At 41.4% G+C, this 19,019-nt stretch overlaps 1 protein-coding gene across 10 annotated transcripts in view; it reads left to right on the top strand.

The window, feature by feature from the left end:
* myt1b (myelin transcription factor 1b) overlaps positions 1 to 19,019 on the top strand; it is a 144,763-nt gene that overhangs the window by 120,052 nt on the left and 5,692 nt on the right. For 5 of the 10 annotated variants that reach the window (XM_088082618.1, XM_088082617.1, XM_088082616.1 and 2 more), the window contains 12 exons: positions 1,064 to 2,275; positions 4,951 to 5,085; positions 7,547 to 7,637; positions 7,886 to 8,002; positions 11,021 to 11,277; positions 12,880 to 13,067; positions 15,157 to 15,414; positions 16,017 to 16,171; positions 16,710 to 16,772; positions 17,193 to 17,261; positions 18,265 to 18,327; positions 18,712 to 18,792. In XM_088082618.1, the coding sequence (XP_087938744.1) occupies positions 1,064 to 2,275; positions 4,951 to 5,085; positions 7,547 to 7,637; positions 7,886 to 8,002; positions 11,021 to 11,277; positions 12,880 to 13,067; positions 15,157 to 15,414; positions 16,017 to 16,171; positions 16,710 to 16,772; positions 17,193 to 17,261; positions 18,265 to 18,327; positions 18,712 to 18,792 (2,689 nt within the window). The remainder of the gene's footprint in view (positions 1 to 1,063; positions 2,276 to 4,950; positions 5,086 to 7,546; positions 7,638 to 7,885; positions 8,003 to 11,020; positions 11,278 to 12,879; positions 13,068 to 15,156; positions 15,415 to 16,016; positions 16,172 to 16,709; positions 16,773 to 17,192; positions 17,262 to 18,264; positions 18,328 to 18,711; positions 18,793 to 19,019) is intronic. The other 5 variants (XM_088082623.1, XM_042492164.2, XM_088082619.1 and 2 more) reach the window with 4 other exon arrangements.

The following is a 19,019-nucleotide window of genomic DNA, read 5'->3' as shown; positions in this document are numbered from 1 at the left end:
TGACATCACTATGGCATCATCGGGGTCATTTTTTTTGCTTTATCCTTTTTTTTTCACCCAAACTTTTGAAAGCTCCTACACAGATATACAGTTATTATCTTATTGCTTCACAGAAGAAGTAAATCCCCTTTGGTACCCCCATAATCAGTAATAAAACACACACACACACACACACACACACATTATTTGTGTATTATTGCTATAACACACACACACATGTTATTTGCAGTTATTTGATTGAAGGGGACCTATTGTGCTTTTCGTAACACTGCCTTCCATGGCTACAACTACAGTGCTGCATGTAGCTAAATGCTAACATCATAGCAACATGTTATTATGGTTGCCGATGTTGTTCATTTCTCCCTGAATGCAAGTCACATTCCTGCTAGAACATGCGATCATATATTTGTGATTTTCACTGTGGAAAGTGCCACTATACTTAGTAACAGTCATTCCCTGGCTGCAGGTACACTGCTACATTTAGCCACATGCTAACATCAGTCAACATCTGTCCTATTCATACATTTAGGTGCTACCTGCTACTCATTTAAACAATCACCTGCACTCACACACAGCCATCAGAGGCAATTTAAGGTTCAGTATCAGTACCCGAGGACACATCAACATGTAGACGGGAGAAGCAATGTCATTTACAATACAGTATTTAGGGAGTGAGCAGTAATAAAGCCGAGTGTTTGCTTCATGTCGAGGCTAAAGAATAAATAAAATCATGGAGTGCAGTTGTCTGTGTTAATCTAGCTGACAGATAGATGACAAACAAAAAAGTTTCAAAAAGTCTTTACACTGGTCACAAATATTTTAGGAGTTGCTACTTCTCCTAATGACCACTAGGGGACTCTGTGATTGAGTTTTTTTCAGCTCTACATGCTGTTTTCCATCTCTCTGTCACAGCAGTTGCTTTTATTTCACTGTGAATGACTTAGCAGGCAGCAAGGTGACGCCAGTGATGATGATGACATTGCTGACAATAGCTTTAGCTTACTGCGTGACTCACATTTTCCTCTGTGTCACAGCTCTGACCTCTTCATCTCTGTTTCCACAGAAGAGGAGTGCGTGATCATCGAGCCCGAGCTTGGAGCAGCGCCACCTGCAACCCAGGAGTGTCAGTCTCCCTCCCGGAGCGCTGAGGAGGTGGCTAACTCTCTCCTCCACCTCGGCAGAGTCTCCGACAGCATTGCTCCGACTGTGGCCACCCAGACATCTGTTGCTGTGGAGGCTGAGGAGGATGTCACCGTGGCGGCTGAACAGGGTGAAGAAGTCGAGGACGAGCAGGAAGTGGACATAAAGGAGGAAAAGGAGGAGGTGGCACACAGAGTTCAAGCACCGGAAGAGTCATCTGTTCTGCAGAAGGAGGCAGCTGAAGTGGAGGAGGAGGAGGTAGAGGAGGAGCAAGAAGAATGCCCAGACAGGAGCAACCACGTGAGCCAGGAGAACCACCAGTACTTAACCGAAGATGTCCACCATGAACAGATCAAAGATGAAGAGGAGGAAGAGGAGGAGGAGGAGGAGGAGGAGGAAGACATGGCAGGGCCAGCACAGGAAAGGCAGAGCACTCCAGCAGAAGAAGAGGAGGATGAGGAGAAAGATGAAAAAGACCACAGGGAGGTGAACCACGTTCTGCCCATTCCCGATGTGCCAACTGCCATCCGCACCATCACCAGCACTGCAGCAGCTCAGGGAACACACATCAAGGCTGAAGACCACAGGACCAGTCCCCTGGAGGACTACAACTCACACAGAGCCAGTCCTCTTGAAAACTACAATACCAACAGAGCCAGTCCGCTTGACATGTACGACTCTCACAAACCTAGCCCGCTTCAAAATTACAAAACCAGCCCTCCTTTAAGCTCCAGCTCCCACAGGGCCAGTCCACTGGAGGACTACTTCCCCAACCTCAGAGGTGAGAACTATAAAATCCACAAAACTGCATCCTCTGCCTCTCCCGATATCATCGAGGTGCGGTCAGATAGGTCGGAGGAGAGAGACTTTGATGACATTGACGGGGACGACGAGCGCGATGACGAGGACAGCCTGTCACAGCGCTCCACGGTGACGGACGAGTCGGAGATGTTCGACATCACCCGAGGGAACCTGGGCCTGCTGGAGCAAGCCATTGCCCTGAAGGCAGAGCAGGTGAAGCCGGCCGGGCCCAGAGAGCTGCTCCGAGCCCCAGATATCCACCACCAGCGATACTTCACCATGGATGACAGGCCCAAGCACCTGGACGTCATCCGCAAGAGCTACTTCAGCAAAGGTAGGGCAGAGGGAAGGAACTGAGAGGGGAGGGCAGAGATACAGCATGTACTGAGATGAGGAACGGGAACATTTAGTCCACTTTATTTATGTGTTCTTTTAAAGCTGCGTTAGCATCATATAGCAGTGCTGCTCCAGCAGGGTCGTCACCTTGATGGTGAAATCAAGGACACTGCAACATCTGAGATGTGATATTCACCTGCTGATAGTAGTTGAGGTAACATCGACATCAGAGGACAAACCAACATACCATAAAACTTATTATTTGCTTAAGTCATTGAACTCAACAGGCTTATATTTGGTACAGGTGTCTATATGGGATGGGATTTAAATTCCTTTCACACATGCTCGCTTAGCAAAGATGGAAATAAAATCTTATTATTTTTTTACTTTTGAGACTTAGGCAAATTGGTTTTATTCTATTCAAAAACATGGAAAGAAGGTAATGAGCAACAAAAGAAAAAAGACCCAGAGGTTAAAAAGAAATTACTAGAAAAATTGCCCCCCAAAAAATTCCAAACATCAAACCCATCAAAAACAAAGAAAAAGAGAGAAAGTAAAACAAATAAATAAACAAAAAAAAAACAAAGCAGAAATCACCTGAAAAAAGCTCAAAGATTTTAATAATTGTGTTAAATAATTTGAATTTATAATTATGAATATAGTTCACTGGACATTTTCACCTAGCTTTTTTAAAAAAATAGTTTTATACATTTACTCTTTTTTGTTCTTTTTTTGTTGCATCTTTGGACCGATATTTAGCATTTTGCCCATTATCTGTATATTTTTTTTTAATTCTAATGATCAATAAAATTAATTCATTAAAAAGGATAAAGAAAGTGTCAGCATGGGAGGCATTTTTACTTTTTAATACCTCAGGGAGCTATTTTTATTTATTCATTTTTTACCAAAATTTTCACTAGAGTTGCTGTGAACGTTGAAAGTTTCAGTTTTGATTAAACATTTGCTAAAGTCATTTGGACAAAGTTTTGTGATGGAATTTGCTAGATTCCAAATTCTAAATATATGTATAGAAAGATTTTCATTTTCTTGTAAATGCATATCAGTCTCTAATATCGGTTATTGGTCTAAATAACTATTAATGATCTGTTTCAGCCGTGAAAAACCAATATCGGTTGACCTCTATACCAAACACATTTTAATTGTCCACATGATGAAGGGATGGTTTTGGGGTTCAAGATCAGCTTCTCAGCCTGCGCAAAATTGAATCGAAACGACATTGTTCACTGCCTTCGGTGAATGTCATCTTATTTGCCCATTGGCCGATTGCAGTCGATGAGGCAAATACCAACTGATAAATCAATGCATCTACAGAAAACTATATCGTAAACTAGCACAAAGTGTCCCGTACTGAATTTGATGATGGGAGCACAGCACATAAATAAACACAGTGTGCCAAATAAACAGTGATGAGTCACAGAGCTCCGTTTAGTTCCTCCATTCTCCATTGTGTTATGGGTGAAGTGGTTCCAACTGAATAGTCTTCCGTGACGAGCGGAGAGGAAGTGCTTAAAGAGTGAGGGTGAGAAGGGACAACAGCGAGGGAGACGACAACACGCCAGAGAGAAAGAGGAGAGAGAAAGGAAGAGCGCAGGTTGTTCCACAGTCAGCACTGCAGTGTTTGTTTACATGCTGCATGTGTTTGGGCGTTGTATTTCACAGTTGGCACGCTGCCCACTTGTCATGCTCCTCGCAGTATAGCAGTAGTGTGATTACATGCCTGGTAGTGCTGCCCTCTCCTTGGCCTCAACTCCCTCCTGTGGTGACGTCCCTGTTCTGCTCGACGCTAATTAGGAGATGCATGTCTCGTTAACATTCAATTTGAAGGCCAATAGAGCATCGCACCATCCTCTCGCTCCTTTTCCCTCTCTCCAGTGCCACCGATAATGCTCGCCACACCTCCAGAAGCAGCATGGAGGAGGCATCTTTAATTATGTGTAATTTAGACCGGCTTTGTTTCTTCCTGATGTGTTTCTAGGGATGGGTGTTGTTAAGATTGTAATGATACTACGACTCTTACCGATACTACTTATTGATCCAGTACTTTAATGGTACTCTTATCGGTTCTTTTGGGGGGGGGTTAAGAGAAAGGGATAAAGAGAAAAATAAACAACAAAATAATCTTTATTTCATTTTCTATGTACGGTACTGTGCAATACACACACACACACACACACACACACACACACAAACACACACTCCCTATGTAGTTCCAGGTGTTGTTTTGTCCAAGATCCCCGAAAAATTCACACATATATAGAGAAGAGGATGGATAATGATCAAAATGTACAGTATAAGTAGGTCAGCGTTGTTCAGGCTGTCATGTTACTTTCATTTGATTGTATGTCATTTAGAAAAAGACACAAAACACATTTAGACTAATGCATAAAACACCTTTTGCATTCACAGAGATACATAAGAGACGAGTGGCAGATACAGATGGTGTCGCTTTTGTACAGCTGTCTGAAATATGTCTAGATTTCATGCTCAGCCAAGCAGACTGTCTGATGGCATGAACCACTTGCTTTTGTCCTCCTTATTCATCCCACCTTCCTCTCTCCTCTTATCTCTTCTTCCCTCTCTGTCCCCTGTTTCTCCTCATTGCATCCTTTCCTCCTATTTTCTCCCTCTCTCCTCCTCTCCTCCTCTATCCAGAGAGCAGCAGGCCAGAGAAGAGGGAGATCAAGTGTCCCACCCCGGGGTGCGATGGGACGGGTCACGTGACCGGTCTTTACCCCCACCACCGCAGCCTGTCAGGCTGTCCGCACAAGGACAGGATCCCCCCGGAGAGTGAGTGCTCTTCAGCTGCTTAGGAGATGAAAATAAGCACAGAGAGAGCAAAAGTGACAACAAAGGGCAGAGTGACAGTGATAGAAACACACCACCTCTCCTCACTGACAGTGGAGTTAGACATGAAGTCCTGTAATATCACTTTAATCATGATTTCATGAGGTTTTCCAGAGTTAAGCCCTTAACGCCTGGACATCAGTTTTTCTTCTGCTGCAATTAGATGCCTTTCATTAGCCCTTAAATCTCTGAAACCTGAGAAAACTAGTTGATTTTTTCAACAACATAAAAAGCAAGTTGGCAAAAGATGTCCCCAACTGAAAAAAAAGGTGACAAAAAATCTGAAAAGTTGATTAACAGATATAAAACAACAAGGGGAAAACGTCTAGCAGACTAAGTGTATGATTCTCTTAGATATACATTTAAAATTTTGTTACAGGAAAATTTTAAAAAAGGTGTTCTGAATTTTTTGCACTTTCTTTAGGTTGTTTACTTTTTTGTTTGTTTTTTTTTTTATTGGTTGCTTATTATCAGGTAATTTTCTTGTAATTTCTTTTTACTAAATTATTGCCATTTCTTCTTAAGTTGCTTGTTTATTTTATTTTATTTTCATTTGTTCTTTTTTTTTTTTTTAAATCAAGCCAATATGGTCTGGTTTTAAAGCTAATCTGATCTGATCAGATCTCAGTTGCTGCTAAATATCTCACTTTGAGGCTTTTATTATTACCGAGCTCTTCAGTCTTCACCATTTCACAAACTGCTGCTGGAGAATACAGCCAACGCATAAAAACTGACAGGTAGAAAAAGATTTACTGGCTACCAAAATTCAAAAACAGTGTTTGGATTGGGTTCACTGACTTGATTCTCCAAACATATGCAGAGAGGAATCTCCACAGTGTGTTTTTTCGGCTCAGCCCCATCTCTGTGTGTGATTGGAAAGATGCTGCGTTCATACATATCAGAGGCCATCTTACTGTAGCCATGGCTACAGGTCCATTAACTGTCCAGCTCGCTGCTATTCTCTCATTAAGGTCCCCTTCATACTCCTGCTAGTATTTATACAAAACTTAATAGGAAGGGGCAGTTTGGTTTTTTCCTTTTTGCTTTCTACTGATGGTAGATTTATATTTTATTACAGATTGCACTGCTAAAGGAAATTTATGCTGCATTCCCTTTAGCTTATAAATTGGAGCTAGGAATGACATCACAATCGAGTTGACTGCATTTTAACAAAAAATTCAACAAAACAAAAAAAGAAGAAAACGATAAAGGTTAGCAACGCTAGCAATGCAAATTCTTGCTAGATTAGCAGTTGTTAGCGATACCAGATCTTGCCAGGCTAATTATTGTTAGCAACACGGGTTTTAGCTGGGCTAGCAAAAGTTATCTGTACCAGTTTTAGCTAGATTAGCCATGGTTAAGAAGAAGGAGAAAAAGTTTTATGTTCATTCCAAAACATGAAGCGCATGAGGGGAAACGAAATGAAGTACTTAAGTACAGCTAAAGCAGCAATAAAACAGTACACTAGAATTTGAAACTAGAGAAGCAACAAAAAATACATGAAATAAAACAATAGAATCTGTAAATCTCAAAAGCCGGGGGCTAAACCAGGAGCTTGAGAAGCCACTGCGAGACGCCATTTTTGCTGGCAGCAATACCAGTAGATAGCATCACATTATGCTGTATTTTGCACATACAGACACTGTAGCAACATTTCCATATAATACAGCTGGTCAAGACTGTGTGTCTGACTGTTTTAAAGAGATGCAAATAAGACCTAGGTGCAAAAAAAGTAGATTACTACAGCTTGTTGATGCGCTGAGCAGCCATCTTGGGTTTTTAGGTCAGTTAGTTTCCTCTGACTTTACAAGTCAGAAATCCTTCCAGTTTAAATTTCCAACAGGGAGCTCCAAAAGTTCGACTTATCATTGCAAATGGTACACACCTTGACTTGTGTGTTGTTGTTTAATGTTGTGCTATCTGACACACCTGCTTGTGAGGAAACAGGCCCATCTGATGGGTTTAGTTTAGACAGAAAGCCACATACCTCAAACATAACTGGTTATAATATATATATATATATATATATATATATATATATATATAGAGAGAGAGAGATAGATAGATAGATAGATAGATAGATATATACATACTGGTTATAGCTTCTTTTTTTTTTTTTTAGAAAAAAAGACAGCTTTATTAAAAAAGAGACAGTAGTTGGACATTTTTCATTTTTGCCATTGTCAAGAGGAGAGGAAAATATTTATAATGTTGGGGTGTGTCTTGACTTTTACTAAAAGGAAATATTAAGATTCAACACCTTTCCAAACCCAAATAATTTACATACAGTCCTTACATCAAAAGAGTGTTCATAATGCTTTAAATGAGATAAATGAGATTGTGGATTTTATCTGACATTGTGTGTGTATGTGTGTGTGTGTGTGTGTGTGTGACCTCTCCAAAGTTCTGGCCATGCATGAGAATGTGCTGAAGTGTCCAACACCTGGCTGCACCGGTCAGGGCCATGTTAACAGCAACCGTAACACACATCGCAGGTACTCATCCATACATTACGTTAAAGTCTCTGGAGATCTCTATTTGTTTCTGAGCGTGTGTATTTCTGCAGATGCGAGTGTTATGCGCAGGGCATGCATTTCCCTTTGTGTATTTGCTAGCTCATATATTCATATATGCAGGACAGCGAATGTGTCAGTCCACATCAGTGCGATGCAGATTTTACACGGTCAGCAACATGCTCTCCATTTGATATTCCTCTTTTGTCTTCTCCTCCACCCCTCAACAGTCTTTCTGGATGCCCCATTGCTGCAGCAGAGAAACTGTCCAAGAGCCACGACAAGCAGCATCTCTCTCAGCCGGGCAGCGAGCACCTCAAAGGAAGCCCCAACGACAGAGTGCTCAGGTAGGCGATCAAAAGAAGCTTCCAAACATAAAGTAGTTCTTTTATCTGTTTGCCATATTGCATTAGATAAATATGGAGGCCCAATGCCAACAAAAAACAGCAAAAGTTATCAGATGAGTCAAAATGCATCAAAATGTATCAATTAAATGTTATTTAGATCATGGAAATGGAGTGTAAACACACAACATAAAACTGTACAAAGAATCACCTCACATAAAAAACATAGAATAAAAAGCTATACACAGAAGTGCATCACAAGTGAATGCTTGTCATAGCGACAGAGCAACAGCTAAGGTGGAAAATCTTAACAAGAAAAGTTTCTTGAGTGTATGCTCCAGAAACTTCTTTCCATCGAGTTCGATAACATTTGGAATATCTAAAAGAGCCACAAGATAAGAAATTTTTTAGAGCACCATTCAAGCTAGCATAATGCTAAACTGTTAGTCACTCCGCCGGTGGAAGGTACCCACTTGGGCACGCTCAGCTGACATAAGTCTCCAGTGCACATGCGTCATGGGCCCAGTAATGCGAAAGGTCAGGGTATTTTCATACTGTGGAAATAGAGCTGTTCTTGCTTCATGCGCTACAGAGCATCTCTAATAGGAATGAATGGGGCCCCGCCTCCACGCTGTATCCAGATCTTCTTAATACATCCATGATTTTTTTTAGGTTAGCAAGCTAACTGCACAGTCTTCTTACAGTCTGACATTACACACACACACACACACACACACACACACACACACACACACATACGCACACACAGAGGTCCATCTCATCATAATATAAGCATGTGGAAAACAGTAAATGTTTTGTGGGGAACATAGGAATTTTAAAAAATGATTTAGGGTGCCCACTAGCTCACATGGTAGAGCAGGCGTCCTATGTGGCCAGCGGCCACAGGTTCCATTCCAACCTGTGGCCTTTTGCTGCATGTCACCCCCTGTCCTATTAAAAAAAGACCAAAAAATAATCCTAAAAAAGAAATCATTTAAAAAAATGACTTAACGTCTGCAAAGACCAAAAAAAGAGGGACACCAAGAACAAAGAAAGAGCTTTTCTCTGTTCTGCCAACTGATTGGATGTTAAAGGAAAGTGTAAAGCTTTGTAAATTTCTTTTTACACTCCATTTAAATTATTTAACTAATGGTATCAATAATTGATGTATTCAGTGATATTTTGACTCATTTGATAAGGTCTTTTATTGGTTTTGGGGTAATGGATAAAAACCATTGTACTGTATCCATGCTCCGACCGAGTGCAGTGAACCTTTCACCTCCATAAAAGTACTCTCCTCCGATCCAAGTCCCGCGCAGTCGAGCTCCTCTCAAGGTTAGCCTCTTTACCAGCGAGGCACAGTGAAAGCACAGTGAAAGCCCTGACCTTGGGCAGCGTGCCCCCTCACTAGAGTTACAGCCGGCCTGTGAATGGCTCAATACAGTGAGGAAGTCTCCAAGCATTCAGTGTGGCGCTCCAATCATTACTATCACCTCAAACGCTGAGATCTCTTTATCTTCGCTCATCTCCCCGACTGGTCAGGCACCGTGATCACGGCCAGAAGAATGATAATTAACACACAGCAGACACTGGTATTATGCTAAGTCCACGCTCTTCCTCATTGGTATTTTAATTAATATAGCAGCCGATAAGCTAATTATGCAAGTTACAGGGGCATTGCGGGGGGATAGGAAAAATAATTGCTTTCCTTGAGGAAAACCTCATCAGTGGTTGGACAAAGCATAGAGGATTAAAACATAATAAGGCTTGCTTTGTTTTTCCTTCTCAGATTGTTATTAAAATGAGCTCCATCGTGTGTTATATATGGAGCTGAAGAATTCCTCATGCAATCCATGTTCGGATGAAATCAATGCTGAATAAATAAAAAGGAGAAAATTCCCCTGTGATCAGTGGTAGAAAGTTTTTGCTGTCATGAAAATCCTCCTCAGATGTGAGCGTCTGTTATTGCAGTGTCACCATGACAGCAGTGTGACTACAGACCAGGTCATGAGCTGTAGCTCAGGAGCGTTTCTAGGATGTCTGCCGTTTTTTTCTTTCCTTTTAATTTTTATTTTCCTTTAAAAAATTTTGTGGATTTTGAAAAACTTTTTTTTCTTTAAAACTTCATGGCATTTCTTTTTTATATTTAAAAAATGTGTTGACTCTTTTTCTTTAACATTTTTTGTCATCTTTAAAATCTTTGGTGATTTTCTTTTTCTTGTTGTGATTTTTTTGGTGCTTTTTAAAAAAAACATGCCTTCCAAACCTATGGACTCACCAAAATAATAATCGCAAAATCACTCTTTATTATAACCAAAAACTGTAAAAAAAAAAAACAACTGGATTTTCAGTGTATATATGTTATATATTTTATATATATATATATATATATATATATATATATATAAATTTGAATTTAAAAAAAGAATGAAAGACATAGACACATGGTTAGAGACCAGATACTGAGATATGTTTCTCAGAGATATGGGATGCAGAGGAGGGGGAAAAAAGGGCTGGGCCAAAGGGGGTGGAGGGCTCAGAGCCTCCTCCTCCTCCTCCTTCTTTCTTCCCTGCTCCTCTCTCCTCCTCCTCTCCTCTGTCTGTGTCCCCCGCCCTTCTGCCGCCCCCTGGTCTATCAGTGGATTTACGCCAACAGGTCTGACAAAAGCCCAGGCTCTCCAGGAAAACGAGAGGGCTTAAAGCTCATAAATTCCATGCTGTACAACATGCAAATGTGCCCTCTGCTGATAAGAGAGCTTTTAATCCTGCTGCACTCCTGCTAAGTACACTGTTGCCCCTATCTTTACTCTCTCTATGTCACTCTGCCTCCCTCTCTCATTCTCCCATTCTCTAATTCTTTTTTCTCCTCTCTTTATTTGTTTTTTGTGTGACTCCTTATTGCGTCAATGCTCGTTTAAATCTCATCTCTCCTTGTCCATTCTATTCTATTCTATTCTACTCTATTTTGTTTTAATCCCCCTCTTGCCTTCCTCTTAACACCTCCTCTTACCCCCAACCCAGCCCTACCCAGACATCCTCTCACTCTCCCTTTCCTCCTTACAGGCCCATGTGCTTTGTGAAGCAGCTGGAGGTGCCCCAGTACGGCAGCTACCGGCCCAACATGGCCCCTGCCACGCCTCGCGCCAACCTGGCCAAGGAGCTGGAGAAGTACTCCAAGGTGTCCTTCGATTATGCAAGCTTCGACGCTCAAGTGTTCGGGAAGCGCATGCTTGCTCCAAAGATGCCCACCAGCGAAACCTCACCCAAAGCCTTCAAAAGTAAGAGAAGGCTGTTTTATACAGCTGATGGAGGCAAGCCAGCTGTTTCCAAACTTTATGATAAGCCAGGCTAATCAGCTGCTGATTCAAGCTTCATGTTTGGCTTACATTGTCTCATCTTAAAGGAAAACTTCAGCATTTTTCAACCTGGACTCTGTTTTCACATGTTTTTGTGTCTTAGTGACTGATGTGAGCAACCATTTAAAATTGATCCAGTAGTAAGAGAGAGGACTACAGTCAGTTTTGAAAATTCACTTTTTTGCCACTGTGGCTTTCAGAATCCAGTTTTTTTTGGCTGGTGAGTGAAGCAAATCTAGAAGCTACTTGCCTATTTTACCAGCATTTGGCTAATGGCTGGTGCTAATTTCCAACCCTGGCTACAGTTGTGCAACGCCCACAATGTAAGCAGATGGGGTAACTGTGCACCATCACAGTATCGCTGTCTGAAGTGGAGTTTTTTTCCACAGACAGGCTCAGATTGTTATTTTAAGTGTCTGTAGCCTCTCTTTAACTTCACTTGATCTGGTCCATTTGTTTATTTGTTCAAGTGTCGCTCATGGAGAAGTCTCATCCTGAAATCTCATGAGATATACCCTCTCGCTCAAATAAATACAGAGAGCCATTGAATTCAAAGGCCTGGTCCACATTGTCGAAATCATCATGACACTGGAAATCTCCAACTCCAACACAACACACTATTCCCTCTAACTGGCCTTTCCAGTCGGGCTGCACAATTAATCAAAATATTATCGAAATCTGGCAATATGACTAAGTGTAATATCCAAATTGCAAAAGCTGTAATTTATTGATGAAAATAAATGTCCCAACAATCTATTATAAATGATTGGTATCCCTGACCCCAGCAAAAAGAAATCATATCATTGTCATTTTTCTTTCAATAAAAATGAAATTGTAAAATTACCATTCCCACTAAAATCTCGAGCCATGTTGTAATTGCATTATTTGTCAGACCAATCTCAATATTGGGTTATTTTTGTTATTTTTTAAATATATTTTCCAGCCCTATTTTCCAGCACTGTCTTTCTGCAACAAGTCACATCTCATGAGATTTTTAGAATGAGACTATTCCTTGATAATAACAAACAGACCGCATTAAGGGAAAGGTAAAGAGACACGCTTATGATAACAATCTGAGCCTGTGTGTGGCAAAAACCATTTTTAATGAAACATGATGATGCACAATTGCCCCACCTGCTTACATCAGTCTCTTAGACACAAAAACATGGCAAAAAAGGTTGAAAATGATAGCAAGAAAGAGAATTAGCAGATTTCTTAAAATGTCAAACTGTTCCTGTAAAGTTTATTATTTGTGTAATACACGTGCTCTCCCCTAACAAACATTACTTCTTTCTGACTTTTTTCTGATCCTCTTCCGCTTTTCCTTTTTTTTCTTTTCTGTACTTACTTTTATTCTTAAGTTTTTCTCCTCTATCTTAATTTATTCATTTTAATTACTTAACCACACCAAGTACTGGTTGTGCTCCAAGCAAGAAAATATAGCGACATTATACCTTTTTTTATTTATTTATTACTTGTGCCCTACTTTTATGATCTAAGGTTGACTTTTTTGTCCTCTTACAGCTAAGCCCTCTTTCCCCAAGTCACCATCACCCAGCCTCAGTCTCCACGGTTACGGGAAGAGCTCCTCCTTGGCCTACGACTACTCCCACGATGCCGAGGCCGCTCACATGGCCGCCACTGCCATCCTGAACCTGTCCACGCGCTGCTGGGAGAAACCTGAGAACCTCAGCACCAAACCCCAAAACAAGGTAAACACACCACAGTTATCCATATGTATGTTTTATCATGTTAATTAGCATGTATTACAGAAATTAATGAAAGACTAACAGAATGAGAAATTAGTCCGTCGTCGCCTGCTTCTGAGGTGATCCAAAAATAACCCACAAACATGAGATGAATGCGTTGTTTATGGGTGATGTCATGTTTCTAAAGTGTTACCCTGTTCCTCTCGTCTTAGCAGTGGGTAGCAGTGGGTGTGCCTCTCCTCCCCGCTCCTGTCTTTCGCTCATTTTTTTCTCTCCCCATCAGCTCTGCATGAATATATCATCAGGAGGCATTGGCTTACAGGATGGTGTTGAGATGCAGTTGCATCACCTCTCCCGTCCTCTTCTATCCTTTCATCCCTCCATCCCACACACTTTTCATGTTGTTATTGAATTTGGCTGGCTGCCAGTTCCCTGGATTACTTAGCCACCAGGTAGCCTTTTTTCATTATCTGCCGGACGGATCTTCCACTCTTTCTCCACCCCCGCCACTCTTTCTTTCATTTTCTTTTCACATCTCTTTTTACTTTCCTTTATCTCCCTCTTTTCCTCCCCAATGCCAGTCTCTGTGTTTCTCTCTCTCGGTCTGTAGCGCTCCATCTCTTCATCGCTCCCTCTTTTCCCCTCTCTGTGCACAGGAGGTGTAATTGGAGCACCACTTCCCCCATATTGTGATTTTTAAAAGCCTTTTTGCCTCACAGAGGAGAGAAAGTGACTGCTTCATCATTTTTCGATTTCCTGACATGGTTTTAGAAAGATAAAAAGTGAAGATTAATGTCTCTGGCAGCGCAGCAGAGCAAGGTGTTGTTCAGCGAGGCACCGATCCAAGAGCAGGCCTTAGCTGCGCAGTATTACAGTGCAGATCAACCAGGGACTGATCCGGAATCAGAGTCGGAGCCAGTTGAAATCCAATATTGAAACATTGGAACACTGAGCTCATCAACCAGGGACATTTCTGGGAACTGTTCCCGTTTTCTCTCCTCTTCTCCTAACCCTTTGATTTTTCTGGCCCTTGACCAGCCCCATATGAGCGCCATTTTAGATGAATACTGAAAACATGGCTCATCTCACCCCTCTGTTTCTGTTCACCTGCCAGCACCATAATAGAGCACGGAGAGATGAACTGTGGTGTTGGTGCTGTTGGCAAAGTATTACCAGAGTACATTAGATATCATTACTAGCATGCTTAAGCGATGAAGGCGATGTTCTGAGCTCGAACATGTAGCGCTCTGAAAAAGTGCATCACACTGCTGTTTAACAGCATAACTGCTTGTTTGGTGCAAGCCGGGGGGCAGTTTTACAAGCAGATGAAGGTGGATGGGCAGAAATAGAAAGAAAAATCAATGACATCAGAGCATTTGTTTAATCTAAATCTAAATCCCTCCCTGAATACAACAGTGCATCATGATTCATGAAAATGTAGGTATGGTAATGTATATGTAACGCTGCAACTGAATCTACTCAAGAGGGTAATTAAATGAATCACAATCATTATCATGCAGGACTGCCTCTCACATACACTGAAGTGTTTCAGAGGAGACTGCATTACTTATTTATAAATGAGAATACTTCATTAGTGTATTAACTAAGTTTCTCTATTAATCTTTTCCTAGTTACCACTTACGTATGGAGCCCCCAAGTTTTCAGTATCAAATAAATGGAAAAAGTACAAATTATGACCCACAGACTAAAAATAATTAAGTATAATAAGAAATAACTACCATTTCGTCACCAGTTGTTTAAAATTAGCTCTTTACACCAGGCTGTAAACATGCTCATATGTGCTGTAAAGTTGGGCATTTTAACTTGCTGATGGACTCACTCTTAGAGCCAGCCTCGAGTGGCCTTTAGAGGAACTGCAGTTTTTGCCACTCTCATGCTCATTTTTGCCACTTGGTCCAGACACTATTACTAACAATTACTAACTAATTTAATGTTGAGCATTTTAAACTGTATAATTTTAGAGCTCAAAAGGCATTTGAAAGTACGTTTTTAGTCCGAAATCGTTGCTTTTATGAAAAGCTAATGGTGTTGCGATGTGGCTTAACTCCTGCGTGTCGCATGTGTTCTCCAGGAAATGGAAATTGAAGTGGATGAGAATGGCACCCTGGACCTGAGCATGAAGAAGCCCATCAAACGAGAGGGCAGTCTGTCCGGCACCAGCCCCGGGGTCCGCTCCCCGGACCCTTCTTCCTCCTCCTCTTCCTCGCTCCATCACGGTGGAAGCAGTGGGATGACATCACCAAACTTACACAGCTACAAGCAGGAGGAGTGGGAAGGACCTCTTGATTACACCAAACCCAACCGCCAAAGGGAGGAGGAAATGGACGAGGTCAGTACAATTAGACTGAGCAAAAGTACAAGCTCCAAACACGCAGCATTTCCTGCGATATTAGTCACAGAGGAGGTGTTGCAACATAAATAACAACAGACAAAATTCCCCCCAAGCTTTTTGAATAAGTAAATCTTACTTGTTTACATCACTTTGTCTTTCTCTAATCCCTTTGCTTTATTTCCTGTCCCCTTTTCCTCTTTCTATTATTCATTTATTTCACTGAAATGCGAGAGTTACTGTACAGTTAAAACATTGCACTGTGAAACAGAGGTGGTGTGTCAGGTGCATTGCACCATCCTGACTTTGGCATATGCTAATTTTTACTCCTTTGAACTTTTTCAAAAGAAATATAAAGGGCTTTGAGTGTAAATTTTTTATGAGGACACTGCATTTGGAAACATCATTTGTCTACAAAAAAAAGGAAACGGGATCAGAGTGGAAACTTATGTGCACATGGTGATTTGCAAAGTTTCTTGCTTGTATACAAACTATTGCAAGAAAGCCATCACTCAAACAAAAAAATCAGTCCATACAGTGACACATTAGTACAAATCAAATGATGCAAGACTCACAGAAAATTATTTTTCTTTATTTTTCAGATGGAGCACACTGGCCAGTCGTTCGTCTCGTCTGACCAGGAGGACTGTGACATGATGCAGGACTGTTTGGAGGAGAGGAAGTACCCCGGAGAGGTTACGACCCCAAGCTTCAAGGTCAAGTTCCAGCCCAAGGATACCAAGAAAGAGCTGCTCTCGTAAGTAACAAGTCAAAGAGTTTACAGTCGCACCAGTGACTCGCCATCCTACTTTATCGTGTTAGCATGCTAACGCCAAAGCAAGTACATGTAAATTTAAAGATAACTTTGGTATTTTTACACCTAGTGTATCCTATTTTATAATCTTTTAAAGTGTCTTAGAGTACTTGAAAAATGCTCTATGAATAAAATGTATTATTATTATTAATTCATCCTGAGGGTGGACATGAATGTCCGTATCAAATTTCATGGCAGGCTTTGAAATAGTTGTTGAAATATTTACTTCAAAATCACAAATGTCAGCCTCATGTTTACGTTCCAGGAATATCAGGGGAAAATCACTCTATTTAGAGATAATCCTCTGGGGACCATGAATCTCTCTACACAATTTCATGGCTATCCGTCTAAGTAATTGCGATGTTATCTGTACCAAATGGTGGACTAAATGACATTGCCACCCATAAAGTCACATTGCTAGCGTGTCTAAAAACCTCCACCTGTCCTTTCTAAACTTGTTTCTCTTTTCTCCCCCCTCCAGGTGCCCCACACCTGGCTGCGACGGCAGTGGTCACATCACTGGAAACTATGCGTCCCATCGCAGGTATGCACCACTGCAGTCTTATTTGGGTGATACAGTATGCTGGTGCTGTCTATATAAAGTCTTGTGTGAAATGTTAGCTCTACTGAGACTCTTCTTCCGCCCGCTCTGCACCTGAGTCCAAAGTGGGCGCACCACGACTAATTCAAATATTTTATTTGATCCTGACATGCCAGAGGCAATAATGTAGCGTGAGCCTGGGAAGCAAAGACGGTCATTGACTTTGATATGCATCAGTAATTTACTTCTTGCCGTCTGTCCTCTTCTTCCTAAATGACCTTGGTATGCCTTGCATTCTTGATTTCCCTTCACTCATGTCTTTTCTCCTCTCCTTTCAATCCCCTCACACTCCGCTTTCCTCGTCCCCCTTTTCTCGTCCTTCTCTCCTCCTGCCTGTCCTTCGCTCTTTCTCCTTTCTCTCAGTCTGTCTGGGTGTCCTCTCGCTGATAAGAGCCTTCGGTCCCTCATGGCGGCCCACACCCCTGAACTCAAGTATGTGTGCTCTACACCTTCACTGCTTTTTCACTGCCACTTCAATGCACTGCTACTGACACTGTCCGACGCCACAATGCTTTATTCTGCTGACGTTAACTTATCTTTTGTTGCTGGCTGCTGCCTCTGCTGCTGCTGCATCTGTCATGGTGTTTTTTTTCCTGACTTGGTCTATGCTTGCTTTCACTTCAATCACTTCATGGAAATGTGAAATGAAATTGTAATTCTGTAGTAGACGTCGCTCTTTACTAGAAAGAATGCTTTTCATAGCTCACTATAGACACAAGAAGTGTTTACAAGGCAAAGAGCCTGAAAAGAATGAATTTAAAGCAGACATTGCTCACAAGAAAATGAATAAGCAGACCATCATCTGCATAATGCCATATTCTTTAAGACACTTCACTTGGAAACATCTACACCAGGGATACTCAACTTGCTTTGCTTGGGGGCCACTTTTGCAAAATGACAGAAAGCCAGGGGCCAGTTGCAGCAGCTCAGTAGACACACACACAGGATTTTATGACATTGCTCAGATTTTAGGACATTTCTAGGACCTAAGGACATTTCTCAGGTTTTAGTTAATTTAGGATTGGAGGATCTTTAGATGGTTTGTAGACATTTCTAGGATTTTAGGATATTTCTAGAATTTTAGTACATCTCTAGGATTTTAGGATGTTTCTAGGATTTTGGGACTTTAGGGGTTTAGCTAGGACCTCTGTTGGGGAGGTATGGGGGATCCTCCACTGGCACTTTTTTTGATAAACAAGCTCTATTTTGATGCTGTTTTTTGCACTCTGGCCCCATATGTATACTAATAGTAAAAAAAAATCCCAGTGTGAATCACTTTATTTTAATTGTGAATTAGAAAATGGTTGGGAGGCCACCTTGCACCCCATTGGGGTCAGATTTGGCCTGTGGTCTGTAAGTTGAGTATCACTGATCTACAGTTGCTTTTTCTGCTAACCTTGTATTAAATTTTAACCATTGCTCTGCCCTCTCCCAGATGCCCCACTCCAGGATGTGACGGCTCAGGTCACATCACAGGAAACTATGCCTCCCACAGAAGGTAACAAACAAAAAAAATAACAAATGCACACACACAAAAATGCACACACACACACACACACATACATGGACACACACACACACTCTCACACACACACACACACACACACACACACACACACACACACACACAGCCAGTCAGAGAGGTGTAGTGACAGTTCATGGTAGAATTAGACAGGGATCACATACATTTCCACACCTTTCCATTGTCCTATTTTCGGCCATATATATTAGGCGCTTTTGAGTTGATCTGGTTTGTAATATGGGTGAACAACCTCTGTGAGATTATTCTACCTTATAATGTGCTCTCCCTTTAACAAGCAATCACTTCACCAGAACCTTTTTTTCAACCCTATGTTATCAACTCCATACTTTCTGTTTTCAGTATCTCTGGGTGCCCGCGTGCCAAGAAAAGTGGAATTAAAACTCCTACCAAGGACAACCAGGAGGACTCCGAGCTTTTAAAGTTCGTACCGCTCAGAAAGCCATAATGTCTGCTTTTAGAGAGACTGACGGTAAAAGTAAAATGCAATAAAAAAGGGAAAAGAGAGAGAGAGAGAGGAAAGTCACTGTGAATCATATGCAGAGGTAGTGACCTGCCCCCAAAATTGAATCAAACAATCAGGCTCTTACTGATGGGAAAATACACTTACTGCAGATACTGATTCTGAATGTAGTTCATGGTAGAGTATC

Source organism: Plectropomus leopardus, chromosome 9 (assembly GCF_026936395.1).
Source record: "Plectropomus leopardus strain MGB_pleo_1.0 chromosome 9, ASM2693639v1, whole genome shotgun sequence".
Classification (NCBI taxonomy): domain Eukaryota; kingdom Metazoa; phylum Chordata; class Actinopteri; order Perciformes; family Serranidae; genus Plectropomus; species Plectropomus leopardus.
Note: the sequence above shows the minus strand (reverse complement) of the source record. Positions and strands in the feature narration are given on the sequence as shown.